The sequence below is a fragment of the Vombatus ursinus genome, unplaced genomic scaffold (assembly GCF_900497805.2).
Source record: "Vombatus ursinus unplaced genomic scaffold, bare-nosed wombat genome assembly UNPS02005659.1, whole genome shotgun sequence".
NCBI lineage: Eukaryota > Metazoa > Chordata > Mammalia > Diprotodontia > Vombatidae > Vombatus > Vombatus ursinus.
Window position 1 is genome coordinate 22,213,354 of NW_020945437.1, and position 19,225 is coordinate 22,232,578.

The 19,225-nt window shown below is 39.5% G+C and overlaps 1 protein-coding gene across 1 annotated transcript in view; it reads left to right on the plus strand.

Moving 5' to 3' along the window:
- MAP6 (microtubule associated protein 6) overlaps window positions 1–18,442 on the plus strand; it is a 70,255-nt gene extending 51,813 nt beyond the window's left edge. The window contains exons 2-3 of the mRNA XM_027848032.1: window positions 9,899–10,112; window positions 18,236–18,442. Of these exons, the coding sequence (XP_027703833.1) occupies window positions 9,899–10,112; window positions 18,236–18,442 (421 nt within the window). The remainder of the gene's footprint in view (window positions 1–9,898; window positions 10,113–18,235) is intronic.
- The last annotated feature ends 783 nt before the right edge of the window (window positions 18,443–19,225 follow it).

A 19,225-nucleotide genomic window follows, 5' to 3' on the forward strand; every position in this document is an offset into this window, starting at 1 on the left:
ACAGCAGAACAACAAAAAGATGTACAATGAGCTCAGACCTAGAAAATGCACCAGACTAAATCCCAATTAGTGTTGTTGTCAGCAACAACAATAAAAATCCTAATTAGCAAATACAAAAAAAAAAAAATCATAGTGACTCATTTTTTGTAGCCCAGGGAGATAGAAAGAATGTGTAGACAATGGGGTGGGGGTCTAGCCAGGAGTATGCCACATAGCACCTTCTAGATCAGGGAGAGGCTACATAAAGCAAGAAGAGGTCTCTAATCCAACATAGAGGGGCCTGAACATGTGTAGGTTGTGGGAGCAGATGCCAACTGGCAACTCTGTTGTTCACTTCCTAGTTCCAGGTCATAGATTCAGAGTGGACTAAGGAAGGGGTCCTATACCTGGTGATGGTGTTCCAGGGTAAAAAATGGTCATGGGCCATAGGCTGTTTATTGAGCAAGAAGCAAGTTCAGAAGCAAGCAACAGCTATGTGGCTGAGACCACAGGAGTGCAGTGGGTTCTCATTTACAGCTTCCAACCCAGTCTAAAGCCTGCAATGGAATAACAAGGTCAGGAATTTTGGTGTAAATGGAAACCTACCGTTCTGTTATTCTGAACTAGCAGAGCTTTCCATCTGACTGATAACGCCTGTGTCTGCAACAGTCTAGTGGAACTCCAAATGGGGCAATCCCATAGGTGTATTGCTCAGACCCCAAACCAGGTCAGGAACTTGCAGATCTCAGACCAGGAGGACTATGATCAGATTCTTCCCTAGATCAGACTCCTTTTGGAATACTGAAAGCTTTCAATTCCCTAGCTTGAATGGTCTCTGGGATCCTGAAATACCACAACACTTAATAATCCAAGAAAGAAGCAGCAGGACCAGACATTCCCTGCAAAATTATGCCAGATTCTTACATGGCATATGAAATCAGGAAGCAGGCTGGAAGAATGAGCAAACAAAAAAGGATCCCATCGTTAAAAGCTCTTACAGTGACAGGGACTCTCAAGATACAAACCCAGAAGAAGAGAATGTCTCCAAAACATTTACAAACAAAAAGCGTCAAAGGAAAACACAAGTTAGGTACAAATTCAACGAGAATTACTAGAAGAGATGAAGCAAGTTTTTTTTTTAAGCAGTTAAAGACATATTTATTAATAAAATGAAAGCACTAGAGACAAAAAAAGAAAAGAAATGAGAGCTACAGAAGAAAGAATTTGAAAGGGAGTTAACATCTTGGCACAAGAAGTACAAAACTTTACCCAAGCAAAAAAATCCCTGAAAATTAATGGACCAAATAAAAGCCAATGACTCTATGAGACATGAAGAAATAGTGAAACAAAGTCAAAAAATGTGTGGCATCTCACAGCAAAAACAACTGACCTATGAGAACAGATTGAGGAGAGATAACTTAAGAATCATTGGATCTAAAATATGACACCCCCCCCAAAAAAGAGCTAGGAACCATACTTCAAGCATTTAAAAAAAAACCTGCCCATATCTCTTAGAACTAGAGCAAAGTAGAAATAAAAAGAATCATTGAGAGGCAGCTAGGTGGCACAGTGGATAGAGCACTGGCCCTGAAGTCAGGAGGACCTGAGTTCAAATCCAGCCTCAGACCAAACACTTGACACTTACTAGCAGTGTGACTCTGGGCAAGTCACTTAACCCCAATTGCCTAAAAAAACAAACAAACAAACAAACAAAAAGAATCATTGGTCACCTACTGAAAGAGATTTGAAAATAAAAACTCCTTGGATCATTATATATAAAATACAGATTTTCTAACTCAAAGAAGAAAACACTACAAGCAGCCAGAAAGCAAAAATTCAAATACTAAGGAGCTACAATCAGGCTCACACAAGATTTGGCAGCCACAGCTATAAAGAAGTAGAGAACTTGGAATACAATATTCCAGAAGGCACAGAATATGGACTTATAACCAAGAATAACTTATCTAGCAAAACTGAGTCTAATCCTACAGGAGGAAAAAAATAGATCTTTAGTGAAATAGAGAACTTCCAAGCATTCTGACTAGAGCTGCACAGAGACTTTGAAGTGCAAACACAAAAGTCAAGAGAAACTGTTTAATAAAAAGGTAAACATTTGTGAACAAACATAAGGGACTATACCAGTATAAACTGCTTATATTTTAGTATGGGGAGGTGATATATGTGTCTGCTCTGAACCCTATCTTCATCAGGGGTCATAGAGAGAATCTGAATTAGACAGGCCTATTATATCTTAGTGATCTTAAAAGAAAAATGGGAAGGGAAAGGAAGAGGAATATACTAGGGAGAGGAGGGAAAGAAAGGGATGAAAAGGTTGAAGAAAATTATTTCACATAATTAATTATGCAAATGGAAAGCCATTTCCCAATAGATAAGTGGTCTAAGGATATGAACAAACAGTTCTCAAAAGAGGAATGGCAAACTACTGACAACCACATGAAAGAATGCTCCACATCACTATTTAAAAAACCCTGAGGTTTCACCTCATGCACTGAAAATCAGAGAAGATGAAAAAAAGATGGGAATAGTCAATGTTGGAGAAGGTATGGGAAGATGGGCTCACTGTTGCATTCTTAGAGGAGCTGTGAAATGGTTTGCAATTTTGGAAAACAATTTGGAATTATGCAAATAAAATGACTAAAATGTCCATACCCTTTGACCCAGAGATTCCATTACTGGAGTTATTTCCCAAGAAGGCCTTGATAAGAATAAAATCTCCATATCTGCCAAAATATAACCACAGTTTTTGTGATAACAAAGAATTAGAAACAAAGTGGACACCCATCAATTGGGTAATGGCTATATAAATTGTCATACTTGAGTATAATGGAATATTATGGAAGTTTAAGAAATGATGAATGTGATAATACAAAGAAGCATAGAAAGATCTACAAGAACTGATACAGAGTGAAGTAAGCAAAACCAATAAAATAAAATACTCAGTGACTACAATAATATAAATGGAAAGAATAACCCCCATACATGCACACACACAATCAATCAAAAGTAAATGTTGCAGAATTATAAAGAAAGAAGCATGTCTCAAAAAAGAGATATTAGAAGACACTTTCAACCCACCCTTTTGAAGGGGTGAGAGGTTCACAAGTGTTTCACCTTGCAAATATTTTCAGACTTTTTAAATGTATTGATCAGTATGCTGATTTTTTTCCTCTTTTTTATCTTAAAAATACTATTTGTTTTATGGGCTCCCTAGAAGAGGGAATAGGAAGGATATTGGGGTACATCACTATGGTGATGTAAAAAGCAAAAGAGATCAATAAAAAATTATTTTTAGAAAGATCTGTTGTAGAGTGAAGCAAGCAGAACCATGACTCATAATGAAACATGCCACCCACCTAATTAAGAGATGAAGGACTCAGAGTGCAAGATGAGATTTTAAAAAATATGGCCAATGTGGAAATTTGTTTTGCTTGACCTTACATTTGTAACAGAGATTTTGTTTTTTCTTGCTAAATAGGGAGATTAAGGAGGAAGGTGAGAGTAAGAGGAAATTTTTTGCTGATTAAATTTTTTTTTCAATACCAACCAAAAGAGCTTATAGGCATGAAAACCAATTGGGAGACTATTGTAATATTCCAAATGAGAGGTGATGAGGGCCTGAACTAAGGGGCTGTTAGAATAGAAAGGAAATAGAGAGATATTGTGAAATGTGAAATGGTAAGATCTGGCAACTGATTGGTTGTGTGGGCAAGTGAGAGGTTGAAGATTAAAGTCATGGATATGAACCTGAGAAACTGGAAGAATGGTGGTAGCCTTGACAGAAATACGGAAGTTTGATAGAAAGGTGGATTTGGAGGGAAAGAGGAATTCTGTTTGGGGGATGTCAGAATATGACCCCCTTTCTTCTTCTCAGTTACAGATTTCCTCAGAGCAGTATACAGTTATCCTTTCCACATCATGACTTTCCCCATCATGGTTTTGAAATATTGTGGGTAGGCATAAGAAATTAAATGGGAAATTTGGGGGGACTCTAACAGAAGCTACAGGTGACATGTGAAAGTCTGCAGACAACACAGGAAAAGTGTAGAAACTCAGAAATGTATAACATATATACATATATAGTATTGTGTAATATCAACGTATTTTATCTTTGAATACTATAGTAATTCACACTTCTTCTCTGGTACGAAGGAAGGGCCAAAAAATTTTACATGGATTTTCTAGATGGTGAGGGCACCATGCCCCTAACCTCCACTATATGGAAAGAATAACTATATATTTTTTATTTTCCCAATGCTGCTTCACCACCTCCATCTGCTTTTATATATCATTTTCTTTCCAACCATAGCGATGGCTAGAACAAGGATTTCAAATCTGTCTCCTCACATTAGGATTTACAGTAATAGTTTACCTTGCTTATTAGCTATACTTTGCACATTCGATAATGCCATATAAGACCATCATTTTTATTGCTGATTCCTTTCTTGGATTCCATGTCTTGTGAAAAATCTGCATTATAGCTACACTCTATGGCATGAATTCTTAAATTTTTTTGTGTGTGGCATGGTGAAACCTATGGACCTCTTCTCAGAATAGTAGTTTTAAATGCACAAAATAAAATACATAAGATTACAAAGGAAACCAATTTTATTGAAAGACAGTTATGAAAAAAATTTTAAACAGGTTCACAGACCCCAGGTTAAGGACCCCTGCATTATGGTATCTAGTTTGGTGCATGAGCAATCGCTTTGTTCTTTTTCAGTTTAAGGCCTTTCGGATTCAACTTGAAAGACTCCAAGCAAATGCATTTCTACTGGTCTTTGTTTCATCCTTGATAAAGAACCAGTCAATCCTGTATTTAAAATCATGGTACAGAAATAAAAATCCTATAATTAAACATAATCTTTGCTACTTTTTTGTTTCTTTTCTTTTTTGTTGTTTTTTTTAAATACTTCTATTTCCCTTTGAAACACCTACTATTGCATTTTAAAAATCAGATTTGCTATCCCCTTTCCCCTTTTTGTTTTTGTTGTTCAGTTGTTTCATTCATGTCTGACTCTTCATGACCCCATTTGGGGTTTTCTTGGCAAAGATACAGGAGTGGTTTGCGTTTCCTTCTCCTGCTCATTTTACAGATGAGGAAACTGAGGCAAATAGGGTAAAGTGACTTGCCTGGGGTGACACAGCTAGTAAGTGTCTGAGGCCAGATTTAAACTCAGGAAGATCAGTCTTCCTGACTTTAGGCCTGGCATTGTATCTACTGTGCCACCTAGCTACCCCTCCCCTCTCCCTTAATTTCAGGGAAAAAAACATATCATCATGATAGCAATTCACATTTTCCATTCATCTTTTCTCCTTCCCACCCTCTTGTTCCTGTAATGACCATATGAGCTTGGGCAAGTCACTTAATCACAATGAGCCTAATTTTCCTCATCTATAAAATGGGGAGAATAGTATTTGCAGCATATATGCCTCATAAGGCTAAATGTGAAGATCAAATAAGAGAATATATGTGAAGGATTTTGCACATGGCAAAGTGATGTCAACGTTAGCTACTCACACATTTTAAATATATAATAATAAACAAGCTATTAAGTGGTACCTTTGGCCTTTAATTAAAATCAACTTTCTTATTGCAATTATGCACATAGGGCCCTATTCAGCTCTGGATGTAATGCCCTCCTTAATGCCCTCATATGCCCAAGTGAAATCTGCAGAGGAAGCTAGAATAATCTTCCCTCTCAAAAAGGTTCTTTTGGTTCTGGGGCGAGCAAAATGAGGAATGAGCACTTGACTACTCAGCTAGCCAGGGTACACTTTGTTATCTGTGTTTGTTTGTTTTTGGCTAGGCAGTGGGGTTAAGTGACTTGCCCAGGGTCACACAGCTAGTAAATGTCAAGTGTCAGAGGTCAGATTTGAACTCAGGTCCTTCTGACTCCAGGGCAGGTGCTCTATCCACTGCACCAATTAGCTGCCTCATCTTTGTTTGATAGTAGCAGGTAACAAGCTGATCCTTGCTGATTTATTAGCTTCCCTATATCAATTAATTTATGTTGCAATCAATAAGACTCTAGCACTAAGGATTTTGAAGTCACAGACAAGAAACTGAAGATGTCAGGGGCAGAGGTGGTATCGCTACTCGTGATTGAAGGCAGATGTGGAAAATAAGTAGCTTGGGGGGTAAAGTATGGATTGTATTATATGACCCTTAAGATCCCTTCCAGCTCTGAGATTGTGTGATTCTATGGCTGTCCTTTTTGACAATGAGGTAGAACAATGGATAGAGTGCTGGGCCTGGAGTCAAGAGGACCTGAGTTCAGTTCAACCTCAGACACTTACTAGTTGTGTGACCCTGGGCTAGTTTCTTCACCCTGCTTGCCTCAGTTTCCTCATCTGTCAAATGAGCTGGAGAAGGAAATGGCAAACCACTTTACTATCTTTGCCAAGAAAACCCCAAATGAGGTCACAAAGAGTTGGGCATGACTGAAACAACTCAACCACAACAACAAAGGTCTGAAACTTAGGACTCACATCCCAAGTGGCTTTTTTGTATATTGTATATTATTGTATTGTTATATATATTTGTATATATTATATATTACATATATTTTTATATTGTATATTATTGTATTGTTATATATATTTGTATATATTATATATTACATATATTTGTATATGGTATATTATCAAAGCTGTGAGTGGCCCATAGAAGTAGAAAATAACCCTTTAAGGCAAACCTTTAAGGCATATGAATAATTTCCTCATTCAAACTTGCTAGAATTATATGGGAGCTATTCATTGGATACTAATAGCTAAAGTTCAAATAATGTTCTAAGGTTTGCAAAACGCTTCACATAAAATATCTTATTTGATCTTCACAATAACCCTGTGAGGTAGGTGTTATTGTTATCCCTATTTTACGGACGAGGTAACAGGTTCAGAGAGACAAAAGTGACTTTCCAACATCACACAGCAAGCCAGTGTCTGAGGCAGGATTCAAACTTAGGTCCTTTCTGACCCCAAGTTCAGTGCTCTATCTACCATGCCATCATCGTCATCTTGGAGGACTAAAGGATCAACCATGTCCCTGGTGGCCTTTAAATAGTAAGCTAGCCAGCCCTGAATCTCAAAAAAGGGGGCTGCCTTCTGGAAGAGGGGCAAGGGAAAAGGTGGAGAATGATTCCCTCTTGAAAGCAGGGTTCTTTCCTCCGTAGCTAGCTCTCCTCTAGACTGCCAAAGAGGATCCCCTCCTTCAACTTCTGCCCTCCTTGTGATCTTGTGGCCTCTTTGTTTGGGCTTTATAGACGTAGCTGGTGCCGTTTCCAGATGAGCCGTGTTGTGATACCACTGAATGAACTACAGCCATCAGTAACCGTTCAGTGCAAAGCACTGGTGGGAGAGATGCACATTTGAGATGAGGCGTTTCTCTGTCACTATAGAGCTCATGTTTTAGTAACCAAATACAGTTATCCGTCATACCCATTAATAGGCGAGCACATAAGAAAGGTGGAAGCGAAGGACCAGGCGAGAAGGAAGATTCTTAGCCAGAGGTAGTGTGGTGAATGGGATGCTGGTCTTGGCAGAAAAACCTAGATTCCAGACCTGCTTCTGATGCTTCCTCACTATATGACCCTGGGCAAGTCTCTTAACCTCAGCCTCAGCCTTCCACATCTCTAAAATGGAAGGGTTGGCTTCCGTAGTTCATCTCTAAAGCTTTGAACCTGTGAACTTTGGGTTTGATCAGGGAGGTCTAGAGTGGTACTTAGCACCAGAAGAGGGTCTTGAACATGGAAGTTATTTAAGAAATGTCCAGCTGAGTTGAAGTCAATTGAATTGAGGCAGTATTGACGTTGAGCCCTGGAGGACAGTGAGGAACTCAATAGGCAAAGAAAGGGAAAAAAGGCAACACTCAGAGACAAGATGGCCTAAGGTATGTCCCATGGGGTCAGAGAGCTGTCCAGTTTGGGGGCAGCATTAAAGTTATTGTTGTCTATCCTTCATGCTTGAAGAGGACCAGAATAACATCATGGTGTCAGAGTCAATGTATGTTGTGACTGAGTGTGGCTGATCAGATCAATAGGAGCTCAGAAGCCTCTAGATGGTGGAGGGGAGTAGTGCAAAAGAGTTGTCAAGGGAGAAGATTATTTTCTTACTAACTGCTGATGACTGACACTTGGAGAGTTGGGATGGGGACCCCCTTGCCTTGGCTATTTAGGATTGTAATAGATTTAATGATTGTCATCAAAATGTCTACAACCTTAAACAAAAGCAATGTTACTGATCTGCTGTCAGCAAAACATATATATATATATATATATATATACACACATATATATATCACTTCCTGGGCCTCAGTTTACTACTCTGTCAAATGGAATTTGAGTTTCTAAAGCCCTTCCTGACTGGTGTCCTATGTTGCGTTCTAAGAGTCCTTCTATGGGGGCAGCTTGGTGGCATAGTAGATAGAGCACCGGCCCTGGATTCAGGAGGACCTGAGTTCAAATCCGACCTCAGACACATAACACTTACTAGCTGTGTGACCCTGGGCAAGTCACTTAACCCCATTGCCTAGCCAAAAAAAAATTAAAAAAAGAAAAGAGTCCTTCTACGGCCAGACGTTCTGTGACTTTTGTGATTGGCTCAGTACAGTGCTGGGCATGTAGCGCTCAATAGATATGTATGCAAGACTTCCTCCAACTGAAGTAATGTTTGCTGTGCACTCCAAGCATAAAGCCCTGGAGTCCTAAGGCTTGAGTTCAGATCCTGGCTCCACAACTTGATGGTTGTGTGTGACTTGACTCAAGTCATTTAACCTCTCGAACCCCAGCCTCAGTTTGTTCATCTTTAAATGGAGATAAATACCCCCTGGAGTACCCATAGCATGAGGTTGTTGGGAGGAATGTGCTCTGTAAATTGTAGAACACTATATAAAAGCCATAGCTATAAACATATATATATGTTACATATGTAACTTTGAGATTTACAAAGCGCTTTATATATGTTATCTCATTTGATCCTCACAACCCTATGACGTCAATGCTATGATTATCCCCATTTTAACAGATGAGAAAACTGAGGCCAAGAGCCATTAAGTGACTTGCCAAAAGTCACACATCTCGTAAGGATTCCCAGCATTTAGCACAGTTCCTGGCACACAATAAGCACTTAATAAATGCTTGTTGATTGAGTGCATGAATGCAGCAGGCTGCGATGAATGCTGTTTAGAAGGGTACCATGAAATATTTATTGTGTAGTTTCACTTGTATATCTGTGTCAAATGTTGGCCTTCTCTAGTGTGGCTTTGGGAGGGATGTAACCAGAATGTAACAGAAATATATATTTTAGAAAGGAAGGAAGGAAGGAAGGTAGGTAGGAAAGAAGAAAGGAAGGACAGATGGACATTGAGAAGCTAGAACACTTTCAGAGGAGGGTTACCAGGATGGGGAGGGGACGTAAAAATCATGCTTGAGGTGAATTGGTGGAAGGAACTGGGAATATTAGCCTGGAAGAGGAAAAGACTTAGAGGAGGCACTAGCACTCTCTTCAAGCATGAGAAGATCTACCATGAGGAAGATCAATTAGGCTTCTATGTGGCCCTAGTGGGAAGAACCAGAGACCAAAGTGACAAGTGTTAGGAAGGCGCATTTTGGCCAATATGAGGAAGGACACCCTAACAATTAAAGTTGCTGAACAATAGCGTGGACTGCCACATGAAGTAGTTATGAGCTGTCATAGGAAGTATCAAAGCAGAGAATGAATGGCCGCCCACCAAGGATATTGTAGAAAGGATTCATGCATGAAATGGGGTTGGCTAACATGTCTTCTAAGGCCCATCCTCTCTGACAGTCAATGATCCTAAGTACTCTTTGCTCTGCTTTGCTCTCCAAATGTCTAGCCACAAATATATTTCATGTCTTTGTGTGTGTTTTTTGATTTGCAGAAATGAATTCAGAGCGTGGACGGATATTAAGCCTGTGAAACCTATCCGAGCCAAGTCCCAGTACAAGCCCCCGGAGGATAAGATGGTTCATGAAACCAGCTACAGTGCCCAGTTCAAGGGTGAGCCAAACAAGCCCACACCAGCAGAGAATAAAGTCATTGATCGCAGAAGAATCCGCAGCCTCTACAGCGAACCTTTCAAGGAATCACCTAAGGTGAGCTGTGGACCAAAGCCAACGTGGAGAAACAACTGACATTTTCCTACAGCTCAGGGCACAAGAACCCTTGCCCACCCTAAAGGATAAGGAAGGGCTCAAAAGGTGTTGCCAAAGATACGGCTATAGCATAAATAATAATAATAGTAATAGCTCACACTGAGTTAGCACTTTAAGATTTGCAAAATGCTTTCTAAATATCCCATGAGGTAAAAAGTACAAGTGTTGTTACTCCCAGACACAGTGGTTAAGAGAAAGTGAAGGCACTTGCCTTTGATTACACAGCTAGAAAGTGTTTGTGGCAACATTTGAACTCAGGTCTCCTGAATCCAAGTCTAGCACTCACTGAGTACTAGAGTACACAGGGTAATCCCTTCCTAGCTCTTTCATATACTCTGTGTGGCTGAAGACCCCAGGCAGCTGGCAGGACACCCCAGACAGATTCTCTCTGTCTTCAAGAAAACACAGATTTAGACACACAAGGAATGGCGCCCAGCTCATCAGACTCCCAAGAGCTAACGGTGCTCCACTATACTGAGGTTTCACCTGCCACTCTTGCTCCTTCCCTCTGTCAATATAGTCCCAGTATAGGATCCAGTATAGTATAGGTCCAACATAAGACTCCCTGGCCTAGGGGGAGAGAAGGTGACACCTTCATTAGAGCTGTTGGCCACAGTTACAGCATTTCTTTTTCCATAATTCTACTGTCCTGGTTCCCTGAATATAATAACACTGGACACAGATTTCCCGCCCCCCCCAAACTCTATTGATTTTATTTCATTATGCAGAAATTTTCATTGTCATGGGGTCTCTAGTCCTGACCTTTCTATTTCTTCATTTGCATTGCATTCTATATCTCACTGTTGATAGTATAATGCTCTAGGTATCATTGTTCTTTTCATATCATAAAATGACACATCTTGGTAGGGACAATAACAAACTGAGCTCAGCCAGAGAAGGACAACCAGAGTGAAGAGGAGAAGGCTGGAGACCATGCCATACAAGAATCCTTTTAAAAGAATCCACATTGCAAAATGGTGGAGTAGTTGGTTTCCATAAACCTGAAGTCCTCAGAAAAAGGAATTATGTGACAAATACAATGTTTATTAACTAGAGCTGAATCTACAAGGTAAGAAAATACATTACACAAGGTAAAAAAAAACCCTCATGACAACTGCAATACTTAAGATCACATAATGCCCTCCCATATGTATCCAGCCTGTGCAGTCTTGTAGGCATGTGCTTCGGGGGCTATTTGAGAAGGTCCCTGCTCAGGTGTCCCACATCAGTGACTTGGCCTGAACCATCCCCACAACGTTCTACAAGAAAAGGCAGGCACAAATACTACTCACTTAGCCAAAGGGATGCGGGAATGACTGGGAGGTGAAAAAAAGGAGTGTCATGGTAAAGATGTGGTCAGTGGACAGCCAGCAAGAGGTGAAAAGAACAGTGACTGTAGAAAGGGAGATGTACATCCAGTGGGAGCCAGTCTTTGATCTCCCAAAGTTCATTCTAGGCAGAGCCGTGGGCACACATTCCAATACTAGGAGGCTAAGGACATCCAACTTTGAAGAAATAGAAAGGGTAGAGGCCAAAGAGTGAGGAAAGAGAGCAGAAACAAGCAACTAGGAATACAAGAGAAAGGTTGAAAGACCAAAAGAGGAGGAAACCTGAGCACAAGCCTAACTCACAGGCAGATAAACCAACAGAGTAGCTCAAAAAGACAAAGAAAATGAGATAGAAATCAGAGAGGCCAGAATACAATGGGGAAAATGTTACACTGCGAAGGAAAATTAATCAAAAATCCTCAAGGAAAAAGAGAATTCTTTGAACTCCCCAGAGGTCATGAAATGACAAGAAACACCAGAACAGTTCAAAATATATGTAAAACTTTTAAAAGAGGCATTAGGAATTAAATTAGGTTAAAAATCAGAGCTATCAAAGTAGAATTTTTTTAAAAACAAGGCACAGAAGTTAGAAGACCTGGTGGAGAGTCTCCCCAGAATTAGAAACTCTGAAAGAATGACACATTTGAGACAGAAAAATACAGAATACAGGAGACAATTTTGCAAAAGAAAAGCAGTTTTAAGAGAACACATGAATTCTATTCAAGCCAAAGGGACTGACAGTGGGCACAAAGAAAACATAAGGATCATAATTCTCCCAGAAAAAAAAAATGACAACTCACAAAACCCATCATATGGCAAGAAAAAATAGAAAACTGAGCAGAACTATTGAATGAAGATGACAGTGTACCGCTGGAGCAAATGTTGATACCAGAGGAAAAAAATCCATGCTCAAAACTCCAAGGCATATAATGGTTAAATGAGCAGCAAATTTTACAAGCAGCCAGAAGAAAAACCTTTAGCTATGAAGGCGAACATCAATTCGAATAACCAGAATTGCTCTGTAGTTGTGAGAAATAAAAGGAGAGAATGGAATAGTATTTCTAAAAAGCAAAGAAGGCCAAGGTCAACACAATCCACAACAATGTGTCCCACAAAGCTGAGCCCAACTATCCAGTAGGAAAAAATGGTAGGCTTTCAGCAAAAGACATCGGAGGCACTCGTGAAGGGAAAAATAAAATAATACTAATAATAGTAACAGCATAGAGGTGAGCAGAATATGCAACTTATAAACATACCCAGTGAGAAACATAACATAGGTAAATATAATTATTAAGAAAAGTGATTTCATTTGAAATCAGTTTTCTCACGTTTAGTGGCTATTGTTTAAAGAAAAAGAAAAGAACTCACGGGGTAATATATAAAGGACAGATATTATCAAGGGACAAAAAGCTCTAAGAGACACTTGAAGAGGCAGGGAAGGAAAGGAGAGCTAAATTAACACTCTATGGACTAAACCCTTAGGTCCTTCATAAGTGAATCAATATCTTTTGAGGACAAGATAACAAGGTGGGAAGTTGCCGAGGTAAGAGACAGATGGGGCAGGAGATGTACCCACACCTGGTCTCTAGGTGAACAGAGAAGTGAAAATAATTGCTTTAGTTCTCAATAAAGGGGGTGTGGAAGAATAAAATAAAAGCAATTGAGGGAAGGGACTGGGATGGGGGTAGAAGGGGATGTCAAACCCTGACAAGAAAAGGAAACAATGCAGCCAAGGAACATTCCTAGGGTGCAGGTTGCATGTCTTTGGTAAAAGATATGGGTCATAAATTGGGTTTTGTCTTGGGGGAAATTGCTTATTAGGATATCATCTTGTGTTGGAAAGAGTTGTTATCTTCCAGCACTACGTCCAAAGCAGGAAAAGCAGACACCTGAGTCCCCAGGGTCAGGCAGCACCCAGGCTGATAGCAAGAACTTAGAACTGGTGTCAAGATAACTTCTTTTTAGGAGAGGTGAGTAAAATGAGGAAGGCAGAGTGTAGGACCAAGCCTTGTGACTCTGAATACAATGTCATCCCCACCACACAGTAAAGCTTCCTTTTGATATTGCTTTCTTCATGAGTTAATATTCATTAATACAACGAGGTACAATAGGGGGGGAAAGGAGGACTGGGTAAGACCTATAAATGCAGTAACATAAAGAAATAAAAGTAGGAGTTCAAGTTTGGCACTCCAAAAGATATGCCCTCATGAAAGACACGGAATAAGGATGAAGCAAGTAATGGTTGAGAGCCTCTCTCCACATGGAATCAGGAGGAACAGCAAAGAGGGCAGTGACACAGAATCATGGAATACATGGAGGAGAGTAGGGCATAAGAAGACTGGAAAGGTAAGAAAGGGCTAGATTATAAAGGGCTTCAACTGCCAGACAGAGAATTGTATATTTGATCCTGGAGGTGATAGGGAACCACTGGAGTTTATTGAATGATGGAGGAGAGGGGGAGGAAAAGAAGTGACATAGTCAGACCTGTGCTGAGCAGGAGATGAATGGGAGTAAGGAGAGACTTGAGGTAGGGAGATCCACCAGGGAGGGAGGATATTGCAATAGTCCAAATGTGAGGTGATGACGGCCTGCACCAGAGTGGTGGCAGTGTCAGAGGAGAGGACAGAGCATAGATTAGATATGTCCTATGAGTAAAACTATAAATGTAATTAATCATGTTAAGTACAAAAAAATTAAAATCATATACTTATATCAATAGATGCAGAAAAATAATTTGCCAAGATGCAACACCTGTTTCTGTTGAAAATACTACAAAATGTAGGAATAAATGGATTTTTTCCTGAATATGGTAAATAGTATCTAACAAAAACCAAGAGCCAGCATTATATATAATGGAAATGGATAAACAAAGTCCTTTCCTTTAAGCAAGGATGGTCATTGTCACTATTACAATCAGATACAGTACTAGAAATTCTGGCTACAGTAATATAGGCAAGGAGGAAACAAAATTTTCACTTTTGTAGATGATATGATGATTCACTTAGAGAATCCTAGAGTCAACTAATAATTAATCAAATTAATTAATAACTTCAGCAGAGTTGCCGAATAAAAAACAAATCCACATAAATTATCAGTATTTATGTACGTTACCAACAAAACCTACCAGGAAGAGATAGAGAAATTGCTTTTTGAAAACTATAGAATGTAGTATTTGTAGCATTGTATATACAATACTTTGGAGTATATCCTATCAGGATACACACAGGAACTATATGAATACAACTACAAAACACTCTTTCCAGAAATGAAGATAGACCTAAATAATTAGAGAAATGTTAGTTGTTTGTGGGTAGACTGAGCCAATATAATTTTTTCAATGACAGTATTACCTAAATTAACTTCCTTAGTGCCATCCCAATAAAACTACCAAAGAATACTTTGTAGAGCTAGAAAAAAATAATGAAATTCATATGGAGGAACTGAAGGTCAAAAATATGGACTGGGAATAATGAGGGAAAAAGTAGGAAAGAAGGAGGCCTAGCAATAGCAGATTTCAAACTATACTACAAAGCAACAATCATCAAAACAGTTCAGTGCTGGTCGAAAAATAGAAAGGTCAATCAGAGAAACAGATTAGTTATACAACTTATGGAAGCAAACAAACACAATAGTTTGATGAACAGTAGTTTGATAAACCCAAAGACACCAGCTACTGGGAAACCACTTAATATTTGATGCAGACTTCTGGGGAAACTGGAAGCAGCCTTGCAGAAACTAGGTAGAGACCAACTTCTCATACCATATACCAAAATAAACTCCAAATGGATATATAACTTAGATGTAATGGGTTTAATCATAAACAAATTAAATGAGTAAAGAAGGAATTAGCTTCCAGGACTATAGACAGAGGAAGAGTTCATAACTAGGCAGGGGATAGTGAGGATCACAGAAGATAAAATGGACAATTTTTATCACAGAAAATTAAAAAGTTTTTACACAAATTAAGCGAATACAGCTAAGATAAGAAGGCAAACAGTTAACTGGAGGAAAAAATCCTTTACATCAAGGTTCTACAATAAAGACGTAACTTCTAACATATACAACGAACTGATTCAGATATATAAAAATAATACCCATTTCCCCAATCAATAAATGACCAAAGGATGTGAATAGGTAGTTATCAAGGGAAGACATTCAAGCTATCAATACTATATGAAAATATACTCCAAATCACAAACGACTAAAGAAAGACAAATCAAAGCAGCTGAGCTCCCACCTCATACCTATCAAATTGGCAGCATTGACAAAGGAAAATGAAATGTAGGAGGGGCTGTGGGAAAGCAGGCACGCTAATGCACTGTTGGTGGATCTGTGTCCTGCCATCCTGGAAAACAATTTGGAACTATGCCCCAAAGATTATTAAATTGTAACTTCGACCTAGCTACTGTGCCTATATCCGAAAGAGATCAAAGAGAAGAGAAAAAGACTCCATTATGGAACAACTCTTATTGGTGGGAAATTTTTCTTCAGTTGAGGCAACATCTACCTCCCTGTTACTTCCTCTCTTTGGTTTGGTTCTGCCACCAAGGGCCACACCAAATAAATTGAATCCCTTTTCATCATGAGAGCATCTCAGACACTTGAGACATTTGAAGACAGTGATTGTGTTCCTCACTGTCTTCTTCTATTCATTCTAAAGATCTTTTCCTTCAACTGAGGTGTAGCACTTAGAGTTTGTCAGGCATCCTGGGCCATCACCAGTCATCTTGACTTTTTTCTTGCCACTGGACTTCAATGACTCAGGAAGAGAGAGTGAGGCTGATGACTTTGTACAACTCTGCCTAACTTAAATCCAATTCATGTGCAAATTAAGTTTATGGGTAGATTGAGTCAATATAATTTTTTTTAATGACAATATTACCTAAATTAACTTCCTTAGTGCCATACCAGTAAAACTGCCGAAGATTACGTTGTAGAGCTAGAAAAAAATAATGAAATTCATATAGAGGAACCAAAGGTCAAAAATATGGACTGGAAATAATGGGAGGAAAAGTGGGAAAGAAGGGAGCCTAGCAATAGCTGATCTCAAATTATGTCATTGGTCCTCTTTGAAAACAAAGGACAAACCACACCCCTATATTGTTTATATGTATTTATATATACATATATGTACAAATACATGTACATATATATACATACCAATTACAATTATGTAAAATGGTTACATATTTTCTCTCATTTCTATAACACCTTATACTTCCAAAGCATTTTTCTCACCACCATCGTATGAAATAGAGAGTATAAATCATGTTACCTGACTGAGGACTCCAACATGTCTTCTAATCATACAATAAAGCCACCTGAGAGAGAATTTAGAGTTTAACGTTGTGTAGGCTCTTCTTTGTCAGTTGTAAGCTCATTCTTTTTTTTAAAAGTATATGCGAAAATAAGAACTCACATTTCAGGTGAATTTAAGATTCACAAAATCTTTTCCTTGGAACATCCCTGTGAGGTAGGCATCTGCTGTTACGTCCATTTTACACACAAGGAAACTGAGACTGAAGAAAGCTTTAAGTAACTTGTCCATGGTCACATAACTATTATAGGTAGGATTTTAACCCAGCTCTTCTGATTTCAGGTGTAATATTTTGCCTATAAAAGCTTTTGCTTACTGTCCACAGCAATTTGTCAGACCCTCACAACTAAAATGTCAAATCCTGTATATTATACTGAAGGGCCTACCCTAGGGATGGGGGAACGTCAAAGAGGCTAATCTCTATAGTGAGCAGAGCACTTGACTCAGTCAGGAGACCAAGGTCATGCCTTGACTCTGCCACTACTTGGCCAAATGACCGTAGGCCTACAGTCCCTTGAAGTTCCTCCTAGAGCTCACCAGATGCAGAAAGTAACAGACTTCCTTGGAGTCTGCTTTGGAGTTTGGGGGGCAGGGAAGCACAAGGCCATGGACAGTACCAGGGGGCCAGAGGCCAATATGTTACAGTTAACTTTCAAAACCAATGAGAGAGAGAGAGGTATCACCTACCTCCCAGGGCAGTTGGGAGGAAAGTGCTTTATTGATGTTGATGCCCTCTAGAAATTAGCATTATGGCAGTGGTGGTGGTGATGCCACTGATAGTAATGATGATGGTGTTACTGCTGATGGTGATGATGATGATGAGGAGGAGGAGGAGGAGGATGATGATGATTGTTGTGTGTGACACAGCCCCATCCTAAAACAGAAAACAATGTCAGAGTGGGGCTTCAGCTAAATCAGGTCAAGATGTGGTCCAAAGTCACAAGTCAACAAGGAAGACAAATGCAGAATATAGTATATCAAAGGCAGGGCTCACTAAGCTAGGCATCCTCAGGCCCTATGTTTCACTTAGTTCTGATGCTTTCTTGGGCTGAAAGATGTGGCCCCAGCCACTCTGATGGATGGTGACAATGGATACTCTCAGCCTCAGTTCCCTCATCTGTAAAATGGGCACAAAATCTGCACTACTTATCTCACACTGTTATTCATGAACAAAGTACGTTATCAGTTATAAAGTGCTATGTAAATGTGAACTATTGTTACTGTTTCTCCAGATTCTTCTTGAAAAATTAGTCCAGACACTTGCTATAATTAATTGGGGGAGGAAAGGGAGAGGCACGAGGTAGAAGGGAAATTACAAGTCTGATGTCTTTCCTCTCAATCCATTTTCCTGCCTTTCTCTTCCGTGTTTCTGTGTTTCCATGTCTCTGTGTATGTGATTTGTCCATTAACCCATTCAGGTGGAGAAGCCCAGCGCTCCGACCCCTAAACCAAAAAAGACCCCGACAAGCCATAAACCACTGAAAAAGGCCAAAGAGAAGCAGCTGACATCTGGCCGGAGCACCAAGAAAAAGGGCCCAACAGCGAGCGGAGCCAGCGGGGCTGGGCCGCAGGACAAGGAGCAAAGTAAAGAGATGAACAATAAACTGGCTGAGGCAAAAGAGTAAATTTCCTTGCACCTTCCTTTCCCTTCTTCTCTCCTTTGGGGTTTGTTTTTTTTTTTTTTTTGGTTGTTGTTATTTGTTTTCTTTTTTTTTTTTTTAATAAAGGCCACAAAATTAATTAGAGCTTCTAATCTGCTTTGGTTATAAACCTGTTAGAAGCTTTTGGGGGAGGGAGAGGCTGGGGAGGGGTTTTTGGTTTCTTTTCCCATGGCTGGCTAGAAAGCCTCATTGCTAAGATCACAGATTCCATCATGCTTCCAGCACTCCAACCCACTCTAAACACACAGGACCATTAAAAGAGAGAGGCACGGGGCTACAATGACCCATGCATACCTATCCATGTTAGTACCCATCACTCTCCATCCCTATTGGGAATGAGATTAGAAGAGAAGGCTGAGAAAGATATTTGAGACAGGACGCAAGAGGCGTAGTGCCATTGATAGATCGCTGGCCTGGATTTGAGTTCTGGTTCCACCATGAGGTTGCACATTTCATTTATTCTTTCAGAGCCTCATCTGTTAAATAAGGGAGCTAGAGTAGATGATTTCTATGATTCCTTAATGGTATGAATTTCTATGATTCCTTAAGATTCACTGATTTCACAGGGGTCTTCTTGACTTTCATGGAAATCTCCTGGTGCTGCTTTAAAGTATCCACAGAAACGCCTTCTCATGCTCATTTTTAGGGTCTTTCATGGAAGACATGTTCATTTCTCAAATTCAGATGATTATCATGTGTTGCAAAAAAATGTCAGTAATTGTTTGTGGACATATAATGAATGATCTT